Raw genomic sequence first — 21339 nt, 5'->3', positions numbered from 1 at the left:
ATGCTGGCATATTGCACAATATGTTCAATTTGCAGAGGTGGCACCCTTTGCCTACATCGTTATTGTTTAAGGCATTTGAAAGCAAACTTCCAAAAGGCATATCGAATCCCAAAGACTTTGCAATTGGATGTGGGCGGCTGCAACAGAGCATCAGGAGAAGAAGTTTAACCTGCAGATGGACATTATTAGGCGTGCGAATGAGGAAGCCTTCCACTGGTTGAATATAATTGATAAAGACAAATGGACATTACACTAGGATGAAGGCAGGCGATGAGGTATGTTGACAACAAACAACTCTGAGTCATTCAATGGCTTGTTGAAATTGCGCACGGGGACTACCCGACACCACAATAGTGAGAATGACTTTTAAGCAGGTTGTGGAGCGGTTCGTCAATAGATCAAAAGAGGCCAACGCACATGCAAAGATCTGGTCTAAGATTGATGCCAAAACCATCACAACTGTTCGAGTACCACAAATATAAGGCTCAGAAACATGACTGGATGGAGTACAACTCTGCAGAGCGCATATTTGAACTCACAACAAGTGTGCACCAAGGTAAAGGAGGTAACGTCCACACAATTTGTGAGATTCCAAGAACATGCACACGCGGCAAGTGGCAATCATATCACATGCCATGTTCTCATGCCTTTAAGTGTTTTATCACAATGGGAAGAACGCCTTCCGTACACACGGAGGAATATACAATTGAAAATTATACAAGAACGTATCTTTGAAGGTTCTACCCACTTGGTGAGAGTTATTGGCCACCGGATCCATTTTCAATGGTTGCAAACAAAGCATTTATCCGTAAATTTGAAAAGAAAGCATACTCCCGTATTCATAATGAAATAGAGTTCCATCGGGGAGATACACTCGAAAATGCTCATTTTGCAATTATGTTGGTCCTGATAAGCGCAAGTGTCCCTTACGACATGGTGGTCAAACTACATCTCGCGGTGGAAGTACCTCTCGTGGTGGAGGAAACTTTCGTGGTGGTAGATCTAGCAGTGGTGGCTGATAACATCCAAATCCACTCCTCAAAGAGAAAGTGTACACGGTCGTATGCAATATAATTTATCCAACTATGAGTCGGGGTCGATCCCACAGGGAACAATATACTAGGCGATTTAAACAAGTAAGGAATTATCACTTTCTACGCTAAGCCAAACACTTGATAATATTTTGATTTTAAGAAAGTTATAACTAATGCGAAAATATAAACTAATCTAGAAAGAAAGTAAAATGATCAATGGCCACAAGCATGGACACAAGAAAAATTACTCTCAAGTAATGATCCAATGTATTTTACAATTTTATAACTATGAGCGGGTTTATGTTAATAGATAATGATTTCTAAAATCTCATTGAAAGTCTCTCAACCAAATCAATGAATTTCACTCTAAGCTTTCTCAAGCCTTAGAGTGTGATGTTAAACACAATCAATTTTACCTCAAGTTAACTATCCTATCTCTAGCTGAAGTTATTAGATGGATTTAATGACCCAAATCCTTGCTATCTAACTCTTTTCCTAACTTTCACTTTCTTTCTCAAGCAAAGTAAAAGTACTTAGGCACAATAATGTTTGCAACCATTAAGAGACATTTAAGCATGAAGAGTTGATAGAAAAACATTAACCCACTTCATTAGAAATAAAAATTGTTCAATACATAAGCAAAACAAGAGATTTAGTTCAACACTTGATAATGGATATTCTCATAAACAAGATGCAAGTGAGAGAATAAAATACAACACACTTAAATATTCAATACATAACAAGGAATTGAAGAAAGGGTTAAGAGTTTTATCATTCAAGAGCTCCAATCTTCTCCTCCAATGGTGTGGTTGATGATGAACCCAAGCTCCAAGCTTGAAATGTGAAGATGAAAATAATATGCCCCAAGTCTCTATTTTGTAGCTCCTCAACTTTCCCAAGTCAAAATATGACAAAATAAACCCCTAAGTTTCAGTTTTGCAAATCTGTCCCGTTTTTGCAAAACTGTCCAGTTTGGCCTCTTTTTGACTTTATTTTTACTTGGTTTCTTCTAATCTTAAATCACATAAAACCTGTAAAATGGAAGTAAACGACATTAAATGCACTATTTTCTCAATCAAAACATAGCGACAATCTAAGATTAAAGAAGAAATAAGTTGGTAAAATACCAACTTATCAGTGGCACATCTCGTGGTGGTGGCACATCTCGCGGTGGTGGCAGAAGATCAACTCAAGGGCATTAATTAATGAATGTTTTTTAAGTTTTTTTCTTTCTTTGATGATTGTATTTTAGAAAGTTTGGGTTTCTTATTAATGAACAAGTTTAAGTATTTTCATATTGTTATGAATGATGCAATTTAATTATTTTGAGATTTGTATGAATGCTGCCATTTTGACTAAAAATAGTAAACTTAAATGAACAAGTTTAAGTATTCGTAAAGAACTTAAAGCTAATGACACCAAGCCTTCAAACGAAAATGGCGTTCGAGCACTTTTCAACCACTAAAATGGCCATCCGAAGATTTTCTTATCCTTGATGTATTGAGCCTACCTTATTAATCGCATAAAAATAAGTAGGATTCCATATAAAATATTGAAGTTTCGGGGGTCCCGAAGCATGATTAATCTATGGTCAAAGTACGTTAAAAAGTGTAATGAAAGAAGGTTAACCAAAAGGGCCAAAAAAAAAAAAAGACAGGGACCGCTTTAGCATAGTAAATTATGCTTGCGCGAAGTCGCTAATCTTGTCCTCGTTAACTGCTTTAGCGCAATAATTTACTGCGCTAAAGGAAGTTTTGTAACTTTTTTTTTTGTTGGGGTAGTTTGGTTCAAAAACTTTTTTCTGAGGCTATTTTGGTTCCGGACTCGGAAGGGGCGGGGGGGGGAGGGTTGCGAGGGAGGAGAGGGGGGCGGTGAAAAAACAAATAAAGAAAATCAATTTTTTTTTAAAAAAAATATTTTTTGGGAGGGGGGAGGGGGGTGGTGGTGAAAAAGCAAATAAAAAAAAATAAAACTTTAAATTTTTTTGGGGTCGGGGGGGGGGGGGGGGGGGGGAGGGGTGGGGGGAGGAGGAGGGGGGGGAGCTGGTGAAAAAGCAAATAAAAAATATCCAAACTTTTTTTTTAAAAAAAAATAAATAAATTTTGGAGTTGGGATATGGGGCGTGGGGAGGGGTGGGAGGAGAAGAAGGGGGGCTGGTGGGTTTTTTGGGATTGAGTTGGGATCTTTTTGTATTTTGTAAAAAATTAAGAAATTTTAAAAATTATAATTGAGTTCCATTTAACTTAATCACATTTTTAAGACAAATTTGATCTTGACTGATCAAATTTGTCACTATTTCTAATTAGTGAACTTGGAAGTCACCTTTAATTTATTTTTCCGAGATTACTAACCTTGGCGAAGAATAGTTAAGGGGTAGACGTGGATAGCGGTTGGAGGGGTTGAGATGAGAAATGATGATTTGATTGTATCAAACCTGTTTTGGCTAGTCACTTTAAGAGAATTTATTTTTCTTAAAAAGTTTGTGATCATTTTAACTATATAGAAGAGTCGGTTGGCTACTTTTTCGTCGTCCGTCGTCAGTCGTCAGTCCATTAAAAAAAAAATGTGGGCTCCATATTAAATACAAACCAATATTAAAAAAAAAAAAAGTGGAACCCACCATCTTCAAAGTCACGGGAAAAAAAATTGAACCTCATATCCATATTAAACACAAACCAATATTAAAAAAAAAAAAGTGGAACCCACCATCTCCAAAGTCACGGGAAAAAAAAGTGGACCCCATATTAACAAAATCAAGCAATTTAAAAAAAAAAGAGCCGGTTGGATACTTTTTCGTCGTCAGTCGTCAGTCCATTAAAAAAAAAATGGGGGCTCCATATTAAACACAAACCAATATTAAAAAAAAAAAAAAGGTGGAACCCACCATCTCCAAAGTCACGGGAAAAAAAAGTGGACCCCATGTTAACAAAATGAAGCAATTTAAAAAAAAAAAAAGTGAATCCCATATTAAAAAAACAAACAATGTAAAAAAAAAGTGCATCCAATATTAAAAAATCAAACAATATTCATGTAATTTCCAAAGTATCTCATTAAATCAATAATGATGGATTCATCACCACATGCGTATCAACCCAATAGTGGGAGCAAATGAAATTATTGTACAGCAAAAAACATAGACCCCATATTATTGCTTTTCTTCAAAAGGTTAAGTAGCCAAATCATACAATTTTCTTTCTTTTTTTATATTAGCCTGAGATGTAATCTAGATATTAAACTGTTGTATTTGCTATTCCGCCATATTATTTATTTGTTATGTTTACTAAAATAAATATACTTAAAATACTTATATTTTACTACTATAGAAGAGTAGGTTTATAAGTAAGATCATCGTAAATCCTTTGTCTCACTTTTTTATTTAAGGGCAAAAAAATCCTTTTGTGGTCCCACCCACTTTTTTTATTTAAGGGCAAAAAAATGTAGATAGAAATACTTTATTATATTTCTATTTTTCTACTATATGAAACGTCGGTTTACCGAAATGCTTCGTAAAATCGATCACTCTTAAAAAAATAAATAAGGTGGACCCTATACTAAAAACACCAAGCAATATTTAAAAAAAAAGGAAAAAAAGTAGACCCCACCCTCTCCAAACTCATAAAAAAAGTGGGTCCCACCCTCTCCAAACTCATGAAAAAAAGAAAAAAAAGTAAACCCCATATTAAAAAAAAAGCAATGTCAAAAAAAAAAAACGTGCACCCCGTATATTAAAAAATCAAACAATATTCATGTCATTCCCAAAGTATCCCATCAAGTCAATAATAATGGATTCATTGCCATATGCGTATCAACCCATTAGTGGGAGCAATGAAATTATTACGACAAAAAATACGGACCCCATATTATTCTTTTCTTCAAAAAAGGTTAAGTGCCAGAATACATACAATTTCCTTTCTTTTCTTATTAAAATTTGATATCTAATCTGATATTTAAGCTACTTGTATTCTTTATTCCGCCATGTCATTTATTTGTTATGTTTACTAAAATAAATATACTTAAAATATTTATATTTTAAAATAAGATAGAATTTACATTTTTATTCTTACTCTAATAAATGTGAAAATAGATTAATATCAAATGAAGATTAAATAATAAATAAGATAAATTAGTCAAATTCTAATTCTAATTGACGTTTCCTTAAAAAACCATGCAAAAAATAACATGACAAGTAAAATGAGCTAAACCGAGATTATTTACCAAAAATTAAAAAACAGTATTTCTTCGTTTAAATAGAAAATCAATTTCTACTTTGTTTTATTTTAAAGATGTAAAATTAATTTAGTAATTTGAATTAGAATTATCCAAATCAAAATTTGATAAAAAATAATAAGTATTTTACACCTTTAAATTAATTGAATTAAAATTGAAAGTATCAACTGATACTTAAATATTGCTATTGTTTTATCTCAAAGAGAGGAAAATAGTTTCCTTTTAAACAAGTCTTCTCTTTCAAAAAGTATTAATAAATTTTTACCGACTTTGTATTCATAGCAAACACGAATATAATAAAGTTTTAGATACGGACTGACAAACTACAATGTTATATTAATCGTGTTTTGAACATAGTATATATATATATATATCCATAAAAACAGTACAAACTTATGTATGTTTATTATCAATATAAAATATATATATATTATCACTATCCAAATACAACTACATATACATAGATACACTATAATTCAAAATGTGCGCACGGGCATAGGCCATCTAGTCAAACACGAGAAAAGGGAACACAAAGAAGAAAAACAAGGTAAGGAGCACAAAAGGAATAAGAAACATCTCATTAACTTGTTTGGATGGTTGTGATACTCCCTCTCTCCCAATTTATGTGACACTATTTAATTTGACACAAATTTTTTTTTAAAAATCTTTTGAAATATATGATCTAAAATAAGTCTTATATAAATGTGTGGCTATAAATCATCTCATAAAGTTAATTATTTTTAAATATAAAAAAATAACATTCCTTTTAGAACAGATTAAAAAGAAAATAGTGCCACATAAATTGATACAGTGGGAGTGGGAGTATAGTAAGAATTAGGGGTGGACATGGTAGGTATATACCATTACCATATCAAAATCGAAATTTTTCATATCGTGATTTTGATATTATGATATTTGATATATATTTTTAAAAAGTTTAATATTTGATATTTATAAAAAATATACCAAAATATCAAATAACATACCAAAGTATATATATTTACGTATTATTATAGCAATACGAACCAACCATCCAAAATTTATTCCAAACAAGACCAAATTTTAGTTAGATTCTATTTCTATTTCTCTTTTTGCTACTGACTGTTTCTCTTCCCTGTCTGGCTTATAATTTCCTCTTCCTTACACAAAATCCCATCTCCTTCTCACCTACAATTTCTTAAGAGACTTCCATTCTAATTCCACTACAATACAAATAAAATCACTTAATTATAGCACCGATTGAGCTATAAGAACAATCAAAATCCCCCTTTTTTTTGACCCTATTTTATAAATTAGGGTTTCTCAAAAAAAATGATCAAAATTCAATTACCTTACTTTATCTAATCGCCGATTAATCGGCGACCTTGTATGGAAACTCGTAACCGAAATAAAAGAACGGAGGCCACGTCATCAGCGCCTTCTTCTTCTGTTAAACGCGCTCGTCTCACCTCACGCGCCGCCACCTCAAACTCGATTTCAATGGACCCCACTAATGAATCTTCCGGGTCGGGTAGTACGGCTCGAACCCGCCGTAATAATCCAGAAAAGGGTAAGGAAAAAGAACCCGAGATTATTAGGGATAATAATGATATGGATGATGATGATGATGATGATGATGATGATAATGATAATGAAAGTGAGGGTAATGTTGGTATTTTACATCATAATTTAACTTCAGCAAGTAGCGCATTACAAGGTTTGTTAAGAAAATTAGGTGCTGGTTTAGATGATTTGTTGCCTAGTTCAGCTATGGTGTCGTCGTCGGCCACGTCATCGTTATCGAACGGGCGGTTAAAGAAGGTTTTATCGGGTTTAAGAGCTGATGGTGAAGAAGGGAAACAAATTGAAGCATTAACACAGCTTTGTGTTATGCTTTCGATCGGAACGGAGGATTCGTTGAGTAGTTTTTCAGTGGATTGTTATGTACCTGTGCTTGTTGGTTTGCTTAATCATGGGAGCAATCCTGATATTATGCTACTTGCTGCTCGAGCGTTGACGCATTTGGTTGATGTTTTGCCCTCTTCTTGTGGTGCTGTCGTGCATTATGGAGCGGTTTCGTGCTTTGTGGCACGGTTGCTAACGATTGAGTACATGGATTTAGCTGAACAGGTGATAAAGTTTGTTCCTTTGTGCCAAAGGGAGTTGATTTCAGTGTATATTATACTCACTCCGTTTTAATTTGTTTGTCTGATTTTGACTTGATGCGGAGTTTAAGAAAGTAGAGAAGACTTTTGAATTTTGTGGTTGTTAACTAAAGATATGTAGGATGTACGAAAATGGGCTTTAATTTTGTGGTTTTAAATATGCGAATTAAAGGGTTGCCGAAAAAAGAAAAGGTACATTCTTTTTGAAACGGACTAAAAAGGAAAGTTAGACAAAAAAATTGAAAAGGAGGGAGTTATTGAGTGCGATTCTGTAGTATTGGGCCTTGTACATAACAACAACAGCAGTAATTAGCTGAACAGGTGAAAAAGTTTATTCCTTTGTGCCAAAGGGAGTTGATTTCGGTGTATTTCTTTGAAGTTACCGATTCTTGATCCCACTTGTGATAGTTAAGATCCACATTGGTTTGAGAACTTAATTGATATGATTAAAGGTGATTATTTTACCAATGACAAATGTTTGATGAAAAGTGCATAGAGAAACATGTGGAAGAAAGGAAGCATTTGAGAGTATAATAATATTTGGAAAGCGTAACCTTATAAGTAACATATTATAGGCGTGAATAAATTTTGCGTATCACATAGCATAGGTGAAATTACATATCCTGTTATTGGCGTGAATAAACTTTGTATATCACATAATACGCACACTGAGAGTATAAAAATAAAAAAATGTCTGAAAAGTGTAGCCTTATCACATATTATAGGCGTGAATAAATTTTGCTATATTCTAATTGAGTGCGACTCTCTTTAGTATTGGTCCTTGTACATAACAACAACAACAATAATTGCATCTCAATCCCAATATAGTTTAAAATATTTAATTGTAAATTAAAATGCAATCATTTCATTCCAAAGCTTAATATGTATATCGAACTTGTTATCAAAATTATAAGCGAAAAGCACTAAAAAAGCTCTAAAAAGTCCATTGAATTTGAACCTACTTTATAACTGTATAACAAAATTTAAACAATAAACAGAAAAAATGGGCTTTAATGAAAAAAAAAACAGCAATGGAAAAAAACAGCAAAAATACAAATATGTATATGTTTAGTCCAAGATTAATAATAATAAGCATGAATAACAAATATATGGACAAAGAAATTGTAAAGAATATTAAGATAAAGTGAAATATCAATCATCTAAGTGTCACCTCCTCAAGAGAGGCTCACCTGCCATGGCGCATTAGGAAAAGTATGTCTTAGAGCCTTGATGGCCATAAAGGCGATGGAGCCTCGCCTCACATAAAGCGAGGGCGCGCTCAACATGTTTAACAGCCTAATTGCAACTCAATCCCAATATAGGGGGTTAATGCGCGCCTTTGATAACTTAATATGTATATTAATGATAAAATTTAGAGTTCTCTAGAACTAGAAATTCTCTATAAAATCTCCGCTAATAGAATACGCCTTGTAAGTGCTGCAGTTTGCTGAACAGGTGAAAAAGTTTATTCCTTTGTGCCAAAGGGAATTGATTTCAGTGTATATTCTAATTGAGTGCAACTCTAGTATTGGCCCTTGTACATGATAACAACAGCAATAGTTGCTTCTCAATCCAAATCTAGTTGGGGTTGGTTGTGTTAATCATTCCATTTGGACTCATTTTATTCCAATGCTCATTAATTTGTATATTGATGATAACATTAAGAGTTCTCTAGAACTAGAAATTCTCTATATAACATCTCTGCTAATAGAATAGGCCTTGTAAGTGCTGCAGTTTGCTTAATATCGGCATGATGAGATTTTAAGTTGTGATGCTAATGTTTAGCTTTAACAGTCTCTACAAGCTTTAAAGAAGATATCTCAGGAAGATCCAACTGCTTGTTTGCGAGCAGGTGCACTCATGGCTGTGCTTTCATATCTCGATTTCTTTTCCACTGGTGTTCAGGTAGCGACGCTAATAAATTGTAAATGATTTTATTGACATAAGCCATTATTAGTTCCATTAGTAGGTTGCATAACATTCTGATCTTTTTTTCATCCTCTCCCGTAGAGAGTAGCATTAGCAACTGCTGCTAATATGTGCAAGAAGCTGCCTTCGGATGCTGCCGACTTTGTGATGCAAGCTGTTCCACTGTTGACGAATCTTCTTCAGTATCATGATTCAAAGGTGAGATCATCATCACGTCATAACAAAATCACGGGAAGATTTGTCAAATTATTTGGCTCAAAAAATTTATTTTCGTCCTCTTCGTCTCCTCAATTTGCTTAAGCCTTCTCACCTCTCTCATTTTATTTCTTGGTGCTTGGATGTGTGAGTAGGTATTAGAACATGCTTCTATCTGCTTGACCCGGATTGCTGAAGCATTTGCATCATCTCCAGAGAAGCTAGATGAACTTTGCAATCATGGACTTGTCACACAGGCTGCCTCCCTCATCTCAACCAGTAATTCTGGAGGTGGTCAGGCTTCACTTAGCACGGAAACTTACACAGTAAGTTCAGATCTTGAATGTGTTGATCGTTTACACAGGGCTGTATTATGACTTGATTTGGTTTGCAGGGCTTGATCCGGCTTCTGTCTACGTGTGCGAGTGGCTCTCCATTAGGAGCTAAAACCTTGATGATACTTGGTATCAGTGGGATCCTTAAGGACATCTTATCAGGTTCTGGCCTCGTGGCCTCTGTCTCTATTTCACCTGCCTTGAGCAGACCTGCGGAGCAGGTATGTGTGATAGCTTTAATTTTCGCAATCCACTGCTTGCTGTGTTTGTCACTGTCGTCATAAAAATTTGTTCAGGAATATCAGAAAGAAGAAATATGAATTTTATTAAATTATAGATATTTGGAACAAGTATTTTGTATCGAATATTGGATATTTGTGGCATGAGGAGACAGGATCAGATATTCTATGTATTTTCATGCGGATAAGTGGAAGTGGACAATAACTGAGGTTTGAGCATTAGTATGTGGAATGGATTGAGAAAACTGTAGGAGTCCGTTTGAGTTCCATTACTCTTGCCTTTTACTTTGTCATTCCCCCACCCCACAAATCAAAGGGAAAAAATCGGGAAACGCTACGAAAAGAAGAATGTTCAGTAGATGATTGATACTACACTCCATGTGATATGAATTAGCGGGGTTCAACCTTTTGTTCCAAAACAAGGTAGTACAGTGTCTCTGTTTGGAATGGAACACCTGAGTCCAGAATGGTTTTTCACAATTGATAATAATGATCATCCAGTTAGTTCATTAAGATTTAGAGGTTATCTATTTCTTTTTCAACTCAGTTTTTACACTTCCATGGCAGCCCTGAGAACTTTGCTATTAGGCTTGGTATTTTTTGTTTGGTGGGAATATTATTCATGTAATTTGCATGACACATAATCAAAGTGCTAGTTCAATTCGGCTTCTTTCTTTAGCCGCTTTCTGGGCATTCTGGTTCTTGCTTTTATGATAGATCCTAAGTGTAATTTCTTCTTATTGTAGATTTTTGAGATTATGAATCTGGCAAATGAACTACTTCCTCCGCTGCCTCAAGGAACCATCTCTCTTCCAGTTAGCACAAATTTGTTCACTAGGGGTTCTTTGACGAGGAAATCCTCTGCTAGTGGTTCTAGCAAACAGGAGGATCTGAATGCATCTTCTCAGGAGGTATCAGCTCGTGAGAAGCTATTGAATGATCAACCTGAACTTTTGCAACAATTTGGAACGGATCTCCTTCCTGTTCTAATCCAGGTTAATATTATAACTCTATGAGTGTATTTTGTCACTGCCTTACCATAGTGGACACTAGAGATGTGACTTCCTGTTGCTCGTTTTGCTGATCAGACATATGGATCCAGTGTGAATACTGCAGCACGCCACAAATGCCTCTCAGTTATTGGAAAACTTATGTATTTCAGTAATGCAGATATGATTCAGTCTTTAATTAATGTCACTAATATATCAAGGTATGTCGGGACCAAATTAAAGCTTGATAATATTTTCAACATTTGGTCCGCGGAAGTAATGTTTATCCACAGGCAATCTTTCTTTCAATGATATTTCTCTTTGTGTGAGTTCCATGAAAGTAATGCTTGGATATAATGTCTTAATAGTTTCTTGGCTGGGGTTTTGGCTTGGAAGGATCCCCAAGTATTGGTGCCCGCTCTTCAAATTGCAGAGATTCTAATGGAAAAGCTCCCCGGAGTTTTTGGCAAGATGTTTGTCCGAGAAGGTGTTGTTCATGCTGTAGATGCCTTGATGTTGTCGGAGTCTCATGTTTCTGCTCCTCCCCAGCCTTCTCGTGCTGAGAAGGAGAAACGTAATCGACGCCGCAGCGCTAATTCGAATACAGATGCAACTGTTGCTGAAGATCCTAGAAGTCCAGTTCCAAGTACTGGATCTCCGCCAAATTCGATGGAAATTCCGACCGCCAATTCTAGCCTTCGGATGGCAGTCAGTACATGTGCAAAAGCTTTCAAAGATAAATACTTCCCTTCAGATTCTGAGGCAGCTGAAGCTGGTGTCACAGATGATGTTATACGATTGAAGAATCTCTGCATGAAGTTAAATTCTGGTATTGATGAACAAATAGCTAAACCTAAAGGAAAATCAAAAACATTTGGTCCTCAGCTTGGGGATATTTCTGTTAGTAAGGAAGAATACTTGGCTGAAGTGATAGCTGCCATGATGGGGGAGCTCAGCAAAGGGGACGGTGTTTCAACTTTTGAGTTCATTGGAAGCGGAGTTGTTGCTTCTTTGCTGAATTATTTTACGTATGGATACTTTTCTAAGGAAAAAATCTCGGATGCTAGTTTCTCCAGGCTCCGACAACATGCAATCAGAAGATACAAGTCTTTTGTTGCAGTTGCCCTTCCTGCTGGTGTTGATGGTGGAAGTTTGGTTCCCATTACTATTCTGGTCCAAAAGCTTCAAAATGCTCTATGTTCGTTGGAGCGTTTTCCTGTTGTGCTGAGTCAGAGTTCCAGATCATCGACTGGAAATGCACGTCTTTCTTCAGGGTTAAGTGTTTTGGCTCAGCCATTTAAGCTGCGCCTTTGCAGAGCTCAAGGAGAGAAAACCCTCCGTGACTACTCTTCAAATGTTTTGTTGATTGATCCTTTGGCAAGTTTAGCAGCTATTGAAGAATTCCTCTGGGCCCGAGTTGAGCGACCTGAGGCTGAACAGAAGGCCTTTGCCTCTGCAGGCAACTCTGGGTCGGGGACTATACCTGCAGGAGGCAGTGCATCATCTCAATCTCTGGCTCCCCCTGCCTCCGCACCTCGTCATCATTCTGCACGATCTAGGTCAGCAGTTAATAGTAATGACAGTGATGGAAGCTCTTCAAAGGGGAAAGGAAAAGCGGTTTTGAAGCCTGCTCAAAAAGTTGGCACAGGAATTCGATCAAGAAATCCTGCTAGAATGAGAGCTGCCTTGGAGAAGGCCTTAAGAGGGGAGAAATCTGATGAGGGGGACTCTAGTTCAGAGGTGATTTTGTTGACTTTATTATGTTTGTTGTGCTGTGTATGTATGTATGTTGAAGTTGTTTGGTTTAGTAGGTGCTTGAGTTCAATTTAAATGAAGGAGTAATCTCGTATGATTCTCAAATTAAACCTGAGTAGTGTTTAAAGCTATTAATTTTAGATCTCTTATTTTCTATTATTTTCTCTTCATATTAACTATTTGTTGGGGAAACAGGATGATTTTTTATTTAAAAGAAGAAAGATAACAGGGAACTTGTGAAGGTGGTTATCCACGTTAGTCCCTGTTATAACAGTATAACACTGATCAAGTCAAGAAAGGATATTATTTAATTATTTCCTGACGGTTCATGGTTTTTGCAAGTACAATTCACATTTTTTGCAAGCCATTTAAACCGTGAAACCAGACTGAGCTTTGGTTCGGTTTATGAATTAACCAAAATTTGAATTAGGAGTACGTGGTTTACAGTAGAATAACATTATATCTTATATTCATATAGGCTAGAGCAGCCTTAACTTAGTGAAATCTAATATTTCATCAAACTAATATTCATATAAAATTAACTGAGAACAGGGAATAAAATTAAAGTTTTTAGGGTTTATAATTGCGTACCAGTATTCACATATGTTTCGTCATGTAACTTCTAATCAGACTATGATTTACAGTTAGTTTTGGTTTAAAAATTATTGGAACCAAACTGAATGACTGTGTTAAATGGTTTGAATTGTAATATTATTGTTTGGTTACAGTTTGAACCAAATTTTGCAAATCCTAATCAAAAATTGACTCTGCCCCTCTTTTAGTAAAAGTGAAAAATTACATGCATCTAGATATTGATGTCTTAGCTATTACATTTAAATATTTAATATAATCAAACATTTAGTTTAACATGAAAGCTTCTTCCAAGGTAACGTAATATCTTTCTGTCTGTCTATAATTCTTGACATAATTAGCTTCTTGAAGGGGTTTAAGTTAATTTGTTGATCACCAATATTGCTTTATAGCCTTTATTGAGAATTTGAGTTTTCCAGATGAAGCCAATATATATATGGGAAACTCTGATTTTTTCCTGGTGTCCTTGCTTACACTTTTCAACTACTAAGGCGGGGTTAATGGATTTAATAACCACATGAATGCTGACATGTCTCTGTTTGTTCTCATGTTAAGGATGACGAGCTGGATCGTTCTCTTGTGGAACTTGATGATGCATTGGTGATTGAGGATGATGTGTCCGATGAAGACGACCATGATGATGTATGTTAGATTTCTGTATTTCCTTTGTTCTTTCTATTTTCTTGTTTTTGGTTTAATTTGGTTCAAATGGATTAACTCGATCTCCATATTTAAGAGTTCAAAGTCTTCTTGAACTGCTGAACACTTTTAGGCAAAGGAGATTACTTTAGATTTAAACCTGCATCAGTGTTCTAAGCTTTTTATTTGTTGATTCTCTTCCTTGTAGTGCAAGGAGTGTAAATAGAAGTAGATAAATTTTTAAAAATGGTGGCCACGGGAAACTAGCCCCTAGGATGCTTTAATTAGATTGATTGTGTTGGAAAAAAAAAAAGAAAAAAAAAAGGAAAGTTTTCCCAGCTGAGTCAAAAATACTAAGTGATTTCTTTCAATCTGTCCAAGCCTTGGTGAACAGAGTTACCCGGTACATGTGCTGGTGGAGGTAGCAGGTATCTCGTAGAATTAGTCGAGGTGCGGGCAAGCTGGTCTAGACACCACGGTTATTTAAAAAAAAAATGAAAAAGCCTGATTAAAAAGTTTCTATAGAAAACAAACATGAGCTAAGTTTGTTTGTGGATTAGGGTTCAAGTAAAAAGTGGTACTTGGTCTGGGGTATTGTGTGGTGTTCCACCAAAAGGGTTTTTGGTTTGCCGTTTTTTTAATATAGGATAAATCTGTTCTGTTATATCAAGGAATTTTGAGAAATGGAATTGTGAAAGCTCTTGTGATGAGGAAATCACTGGGAATCACTAAGCTGGGAGCCTGGGACCATGGACGGAGTGGGCAAACCCTTGTCCTACGTTTGGTTCTTGAATTAGGCATGGATTTCACAATGAGATATTTTTTGGTACTATCCAGTTTGTCAAAGGCGCGCTTAAAGCGCGCTTAAGCCCTAAAGCGAGGCTCAAAACATGTTGGAGCGCTTCGCCTCGCTTTATGTGCGCTTCAGTATCATCATCAATGCTCTAAGACATACTTTTCCTTGCCAATGAGCCTCTCTTGAAGAGGTGACAGTAGATAATTGATATTTCACTTTATCGCAATGTTTATGCAATTTCCTTTTTCATATATTTGTTGTTCATGCTTATGTTTGTTAGTCTTGGACTAAACATATATATATATATATATACACACACACACACACACACATATATATATATATATATATTTGTATTTTTTTTTTGCACCATTGCGCCTTTTTACCTTAAAGCCCACACTTTATTTGCGCTTAAAGCCCCAGCTGACCATAGAGCTTTTTTGAGCGTTTCGCTTTTGATAACGCTGGTACTATCGAATCTTTTCCCTTCTATTTTTGTAACTGAAAATTTAAAATATGAAGTAAAGACATGTAGCTGGTGATTGCAGGGAAGTGATTGGACGGTGAAGCCAGTGGAATGTCGCTAATACTCTTTCTACCCATTTTTCCAGGTGCTGAGGGATGATCCTCTTCCTGGATGCATGGCAGATGAAGTGCATGATGTTAAATTGGGAGATTCTTCGGAGGATAGTCCTCTTGCACAGACACCAACTGATAGCAATACAAATGCTGGTGGTGGTTCTAGGAGCAAAACTGCTGCTCGGGGATCTGATTCCATTGAGTTCAGAAGTAGGAATTCCTATGGTTCAAGGGGTGCAATGTCATTTGCTGCTGCTGCCATGGCGGGTCTTTCATCTGCTAGTGGTAGAGGTATGAGGGGCGCTAGAGATCGGCATGGGCATCCTCTATTCGGCTCTGGTGATCCACCAAAACTAATATTTTCTGTTGGTGGAAAGCCGCTTAATAGGAACTTGACTCTCTACCAGGCTATCCAGCGGCAGCTTGTTCTAGATGATGATGATGATGAGAGATATGGTGGCAATGATTCCGTATCCAGTGACGGAAGCAGGGTTTGGAGTGATATTTACACTATTACATACCAAAGGGCAGACAACCAAGCTGAGAGGTCGATGAATGGGGCTGGAAGCTCAATTTCCAAGTCCTCCAAAACCAGTTCTTTGACAAGTTCCAGTTCTGATCCTTCATTGCTTCGAGCGTCATTGTTAGATAGTATATTGCAGGGAGAACTTCCTTGTGATTTGGAGAAAAGTAACCCTACTTACAGTATTTTGTACCTCTTGCATGTATTGGAGGCGCTGAATCAGCTTGCCCCCCGTTTGCGATTCCAGTCCATGATTGATGATTTCTCTGAAGGAAAAATTTCTAGTCTAGATGAGCTCAGTACTACGGGTATCAATATTCCTTCTGAGGAATTTGTCAATAGTAAGCTCACTCCGAAATTGGCCCGACAGATCCAGGATGCTCTTGCACTTTGTAGTGGGTCTCTTCCATCTTGGTGTTACCAGTTGACAAAGGCCTGCCCATTTCTTTTTCCATTTGAGACTCGGCGCCAGTATTTCTATTCAACTGCTTTTGGGTTGTCACGTGCTTTGCATAGGCTGCATCAACAGCAAGGTGCTGAAGGTAATGGATCTACTCATGAGAGAGCAGTTAGGGTTGGTCGATTACAGCGCCAGAAAGTGCGTGTCTCAAGGAACCGCATTCTGGATTCGGCTGCAAAAGTGATGGAGATGTACTCTAGCCAAAAAGCTGTTCTTGAAGTTGAATATTTTGGTGAAGTTGGTACCGGCCTGGGTCCTACACTGGAGTTTTATACCCTTTTAAGTCATGATCTACAAAAAGTTGGACTTGGAATGTGGAGATGTGTTCATATAAATAATAAATTAAGTGGGGGTGATAAAGATCTCGTCCAAGCACCTCTTGGATTATTTCCACGTCCCTGGTCACCACATACTGGTTCTGTTGATGGAGGTCAATTCTGTAAGGCTATTGAATATTTCCGCTTGCTTGGACGTGTTATGGCCAAAGCTCTTCAAGATGGACGGCTTTTGGACCTTCCACTGTCCACTGCCTTCTATAAGCTTGTTCTTGGCCAAGTAAGTTCTCCCTGCTCTTCTTCTTTGTCATATTGCACACTTTGTCTGCTGTGATCAGTTGTATTTTATCTATTCCACTAATGTTTCTAACTTAAACATCGCAGGAGCTTGATTTGTACGACATTATTTCTTTTGATGCCGAATTGGGGAAGACTTTGCAAGAGTTGCAAGCTCTTGTCAGTCGAAAGCAATATATAGAATCAATGGAAGATCAGAACCTAGACAAATCTTATGACATGCATTTCCGTGGGACTCCAGTTGAGGATCTTTGTTTAGATTTCACACTTCCTGGCTATCCTGAATATGTTCTTAAAGCAGGCGATGAGAATGTGAGCGGCGATGTCTTGGATGTCATCCCTTTTCTTTTATTTTTTTGTTTCTTCCCTATTTATTTTTGTTATTTGACCGATAGTCCCTCAATTGCATGCCTTATTTCCATTAATATTTCTTACCTTGAATGGAATTTGCAGGTGGATCTCATTAACTTGGAGGAATACATTTCTTTGGTAGTTGATGCTACTGTCAAGACTGGAATCAGGCAACAAATGGAAGCTTTTAGATCTGGCTTTACTCAGGTTTGCTGCTGTCATATGCCTTTATTGCCTGAGGATTTTTCTAGAGAACTTATAAGACCAAGATGATTTTGTGGGGTAAAAAAGCATATAGTTGGACAATCTGATAGTTTCCTTATTGCAGATTGTTATTTCTTTATTAATGCATTAGCAATTTAGATACATCTGGAGATAATTTTATATTTATATGTAATAATAAATAACTTTTTAGGCTCCTCAACTTTCAGGTTTTTGACTATTCAGCTCTACAAATATTCTCTCCTTCAGAGCTGGACTATCTGTTATGCGGCCGTAGAGAGCTGTGGAAGGTAATATCTGTTCTCATGAATCCACTGGTTATGATAAGACTAACTTTTGCTCTATTGTTCGAATGTTTATATTATTTTTGTCTTGCAGCCCGAGACGCTAGTAGATCACATTAAATTCGATCACGGATACACATCCAAGAGTCCTCCCATTATTCACGTAAGTTTTGTTCTTCAGCTGTTGGTGAAATTAAACTGCCTGAAACGATGATGATTAGGATGCTGTTCTTCATCATTCACTTCTATTTGTTTCAATTTGATAACTTGTAATAAATTATTCTCCTCAGTTACTAGAGATTATGGGAGAGTTCACACCTGAGCAGCAACGAGCATTCTGTCAGTTTGTCACTGGTGCTCCCCGGCTCCCCGCAGGTGGTCTTGCTGCTCTGAATCCTAAGTTGACAATTGTGAGGAAGGTATGGTTGTAGCTAAAATTTAAGTGTGCCTATTTGCTATGTCTCTTTATTTCAGTGACTGACCATCATATCTTTGGAACAGCATTCATCCAGTGCTGGCAATGCAGCACACAACAGTAATGCACCATCAGAATCTGCAGATGAAGACCTACCCAGTGTGATGACATGTGCTAATTACTTGAAACTCCCTCCCTATTCTAGTAAGGTAGAGTTTCTCTAATTACTATCGCCATATGTTGTCTATGTTTCCTTGTCTGTGTTCGGTTAATGGTTGAAATTTCCTATTTAATCAATTCTGTATTTTTCCCCAAGTAGTTTCTTATGCGTTATTTCACTCCACAGGAAATCATGTCCAAGAAGTTACTCTATGCCATTAATGAAGGTCGAGGATCATTCGATCTGTCATAAGTCAAGTGACTTATAGACTTGTTCATACAATTCGAGAGAAATGGTGCTTCTGGTCATCTTTAATGGTGCTGTCAACCATCCTCTTCAAACTAACAATAGCAAGGTCTGTAATCATCTGGAATCTGACTGGAAGACATTGATAGGATTCTCTCTTATACTCGGTTTTGCTACCTTTACTATTTAATCTATATAGTTTCAGCAGGGCTCAGTTTCAGTTTAAGTTATTTATAAAATAGCATATTGAGTATTTGTTTGTTGTCTAAAACATGTTAATTGTGCTTGCTGATTTACGTGCCTTGAAAGTATGATTGCTTCATTAAACAATTTTAAGTCTTGCTGCCTGCTTTTTTGGCTGTTTAATTTCACAGCTGACATGGAAGCTTTGTTCAAGATTTCTCCGGGGTTCTTTCTGCTGCTGTGAAGCTTATTCAAGTTCTCTGCAGGAGTTCCTTCTGTTGTAAATGTTCGTAAATACGTAGCAAGATTCTTCTTTCATTTTTGACTTACTGAGCTCGTGAAGTACACAAGTGTAACACAATGTTGCCTTCTTCCGTTCGCTTCTCTTAGATTTAATTAAAATTATATTGTTCCTTTTGGCATTTCAGCTATTGTAATAACATTATAAATAAATTCGTTGAATCCGACACATTGCATGTTTCTTGTCTATTGCTTCTCTAAGATGATGTGTTTTGAACTATGCTGAGTTCATCCTCGATTGTAAAGAGTGTGTTTGATTAGCAGTGGTCCTTTTTTTTAGAGAGTTGTGTTAATATAAGGATCTATTCTAGAACCGAGCCACATCCTTTCTTTTATTTCTTGTGTCTTCAAAATTTACAGAAACATGATCCAACAGGATTTTTCAAAAAACATCAAATTGAGGTTGCGTTTGGGTTTAAGATAGGAACCAGTAAACTTGTTTAGATGCTGATTTTGATATTACTTCACTACTTACCATATGACAATTGTATTTGATTAATGAACAGTGATTTTCGAAACTTAATTGAGTGAAGATATAGTGAATGTGAAGTTTGAATATAAATTTTGTGACTATAATTTCAAATAAAATGGACAGATGGAGTTTTATATACAGTGACATCAAATATTACAATTTTAGATATGGTAGATTTCTTTACGAAACTCTCTGCATGTTGTTGCTTAAGAATCCTCAAATTGTAGTGGTTGGCGCCTTCGTATACATCAAACAAACAGGAGTTTTAGAATTGTCAATGTTTCTCTTTTAGTAGCCTTAGAAAATATTTAACCAGTGAGCTGTACATGATTAAATATTTAGATGTTCAAAAAGGAAAACTACATTTAATAGTGAACAACAATTACCTCGTACACTACGCCCTTTTAACTCACTTCCAGGTTAGAAAATCAACAGCCTTCCAAATTCCAATTACTTCCATGTGACTCGAATTCACCGTCTTACTAATTGGAGGTGAAGTCGTAGTTGAAAAAAATTAAGTGAATAGTTTCACCCAGATTTTAATCAACAACTCATAAAATTCTCCAGGTAATTATCCCAAGTCGGAGAAAATGGCAAGTTGCTGGAAAGTCCCATTTCCAACACATTTTTGGGGTCCAAGATTAATTATACTTTCCCGTCTAAACATACGTTTTCTATGTTTTTCTTGCGCGATTATTGTTGTTGGTTGGGAACACCTCGATGAGGCTATACATAAAATTTGAACAAGATTGGAGGTGTTCTGGAGTTAAAATTCAGACTTGCAAAACCTTACTGTCAGTATGTCTATCGGGTATATTAGTATACATCACTGATAAATTTTCATGTGTAGACATGACATACATGAGATACAAGGATATATCAAGGAATACACGTAGTAAATACACGGTGCCTTATTATTAAGGGAAAGAGTATTTTTCAGCTTACTGACTAGATTTGGCAGTTAAATTCAGTCTTCGAACAAAAAATAAGTGATGGAGTGCATAAATTCCTTTAGAGATATGGGTGACTTTCTTGTGGTAGTAATTGGGAATGAGTAAGTAGGGGGCTGTCGTTTCATTTCGTACGAGATCGCTTCACACCTTTAGGTGCTTACACTTCTTGCCTATCGAAGTTTTGTTCCAAAAACTCATCCAATAACTTGTATAGAGAATGATTTCCACGACCCAATAGTTCTGCCATACCAACTTAGCAGTCTGGTGTTGCTCTTGCCATACATTTGGTACACTATAGGTTAGCTCTACCTAGTCCTCTCGAATTGGTTCGTCGCAGTTCTCCCATTAACGCCAACGGTAGCTAGGAACCGAACTATCTCACACCGTTCTAAACTCAGCTCACGTACCACTTGCATCGACGAGCAACCGAAACCTTGGGACCTTCTTTAACCCTAAGATGTGATGAGTCGAAATGAAGGTGCCAAACAACTGTGTCAACAAGAGCTCTTCGGAGTCATCAGTATGTTATTTCGATGTACCTTTGATCCGTTGTGGGGGGAATACACGAATAGAGTCGTTCTCAAACTCGAGTTTTCAATACAAAAATCAGTTCAAGATCACTTCATATTGTCTCCAAAGACCTCCGAAATCGATATTCGAGCTCCTTGTGATGTTACAACAGAGTTCGATATCACCCCATTAAAATAAAATCACAATTGCGCAGTTAAAGAAAATTAGAACCGAAC

The 21339-nt window shown here is 36.5% G+C and overlaps 1 protein-coding gene across 1 annotated transcript; it reads left to right on the top strand.

Moving 5' to 3' along the window:
• The first annotated feature begins 6430 nt into the window (after positions 1-6430).
• On the top strand, positions 6431-19355 carry LOC132049886 (E3 ubiquitin-protein ligase UPL3-like). Its single transcript, XM_059440857.1, has 18 exons — positions 6431-7370; positions 9200-9310; positions 9416-9532; positions 9685-9855; positions 9924-10085; positions 10850-11098; positions 11192-11313; positions 11461-12832; positions 13994-14080; positions 15485-16990; positions 17095-17319; positions 17461-17565; positions 17790-17870; positions 17959-18027; positions 18155-18283; positions 18366-18488; positions 18626-18794; positions 19060-19355. Exons 1-17 carry the CDS (start codon positions 6630-6632, stop codon positions 18689-18691), a joined length of 5436 nt encoding a protein of 1811 aa, XP_059296840.1. The 5' UTR covers positions 6431-6629; the 3' UTR covers positions 18692-18794; positions 19060-19355.
• Positions 19356-21339: the final 1984 nt, after the last annotated feature.

This window comes from Lycium ferocissimum, chromosome 3, assembly GCF_029784015.1.
Source record: "Lycium ferocissimum isolate CSIRO_LF1 chromosome 3, AGI_CSIRO_Lferr_CH_V1, whole genome shotgun sequence".
NCBI classification, from domain to species: domain Eukaryota; kingdom Viridiplantae; phylum Streptophyta; class Magnoliopsida; order Solanales; family Solanaceae; genus Lycium; species Lycium ferocissimum.
Note: the sequence above shows the minus strand (reverse complement) of the source record. Positions and strands in the feature narration are given on the sequence as shown.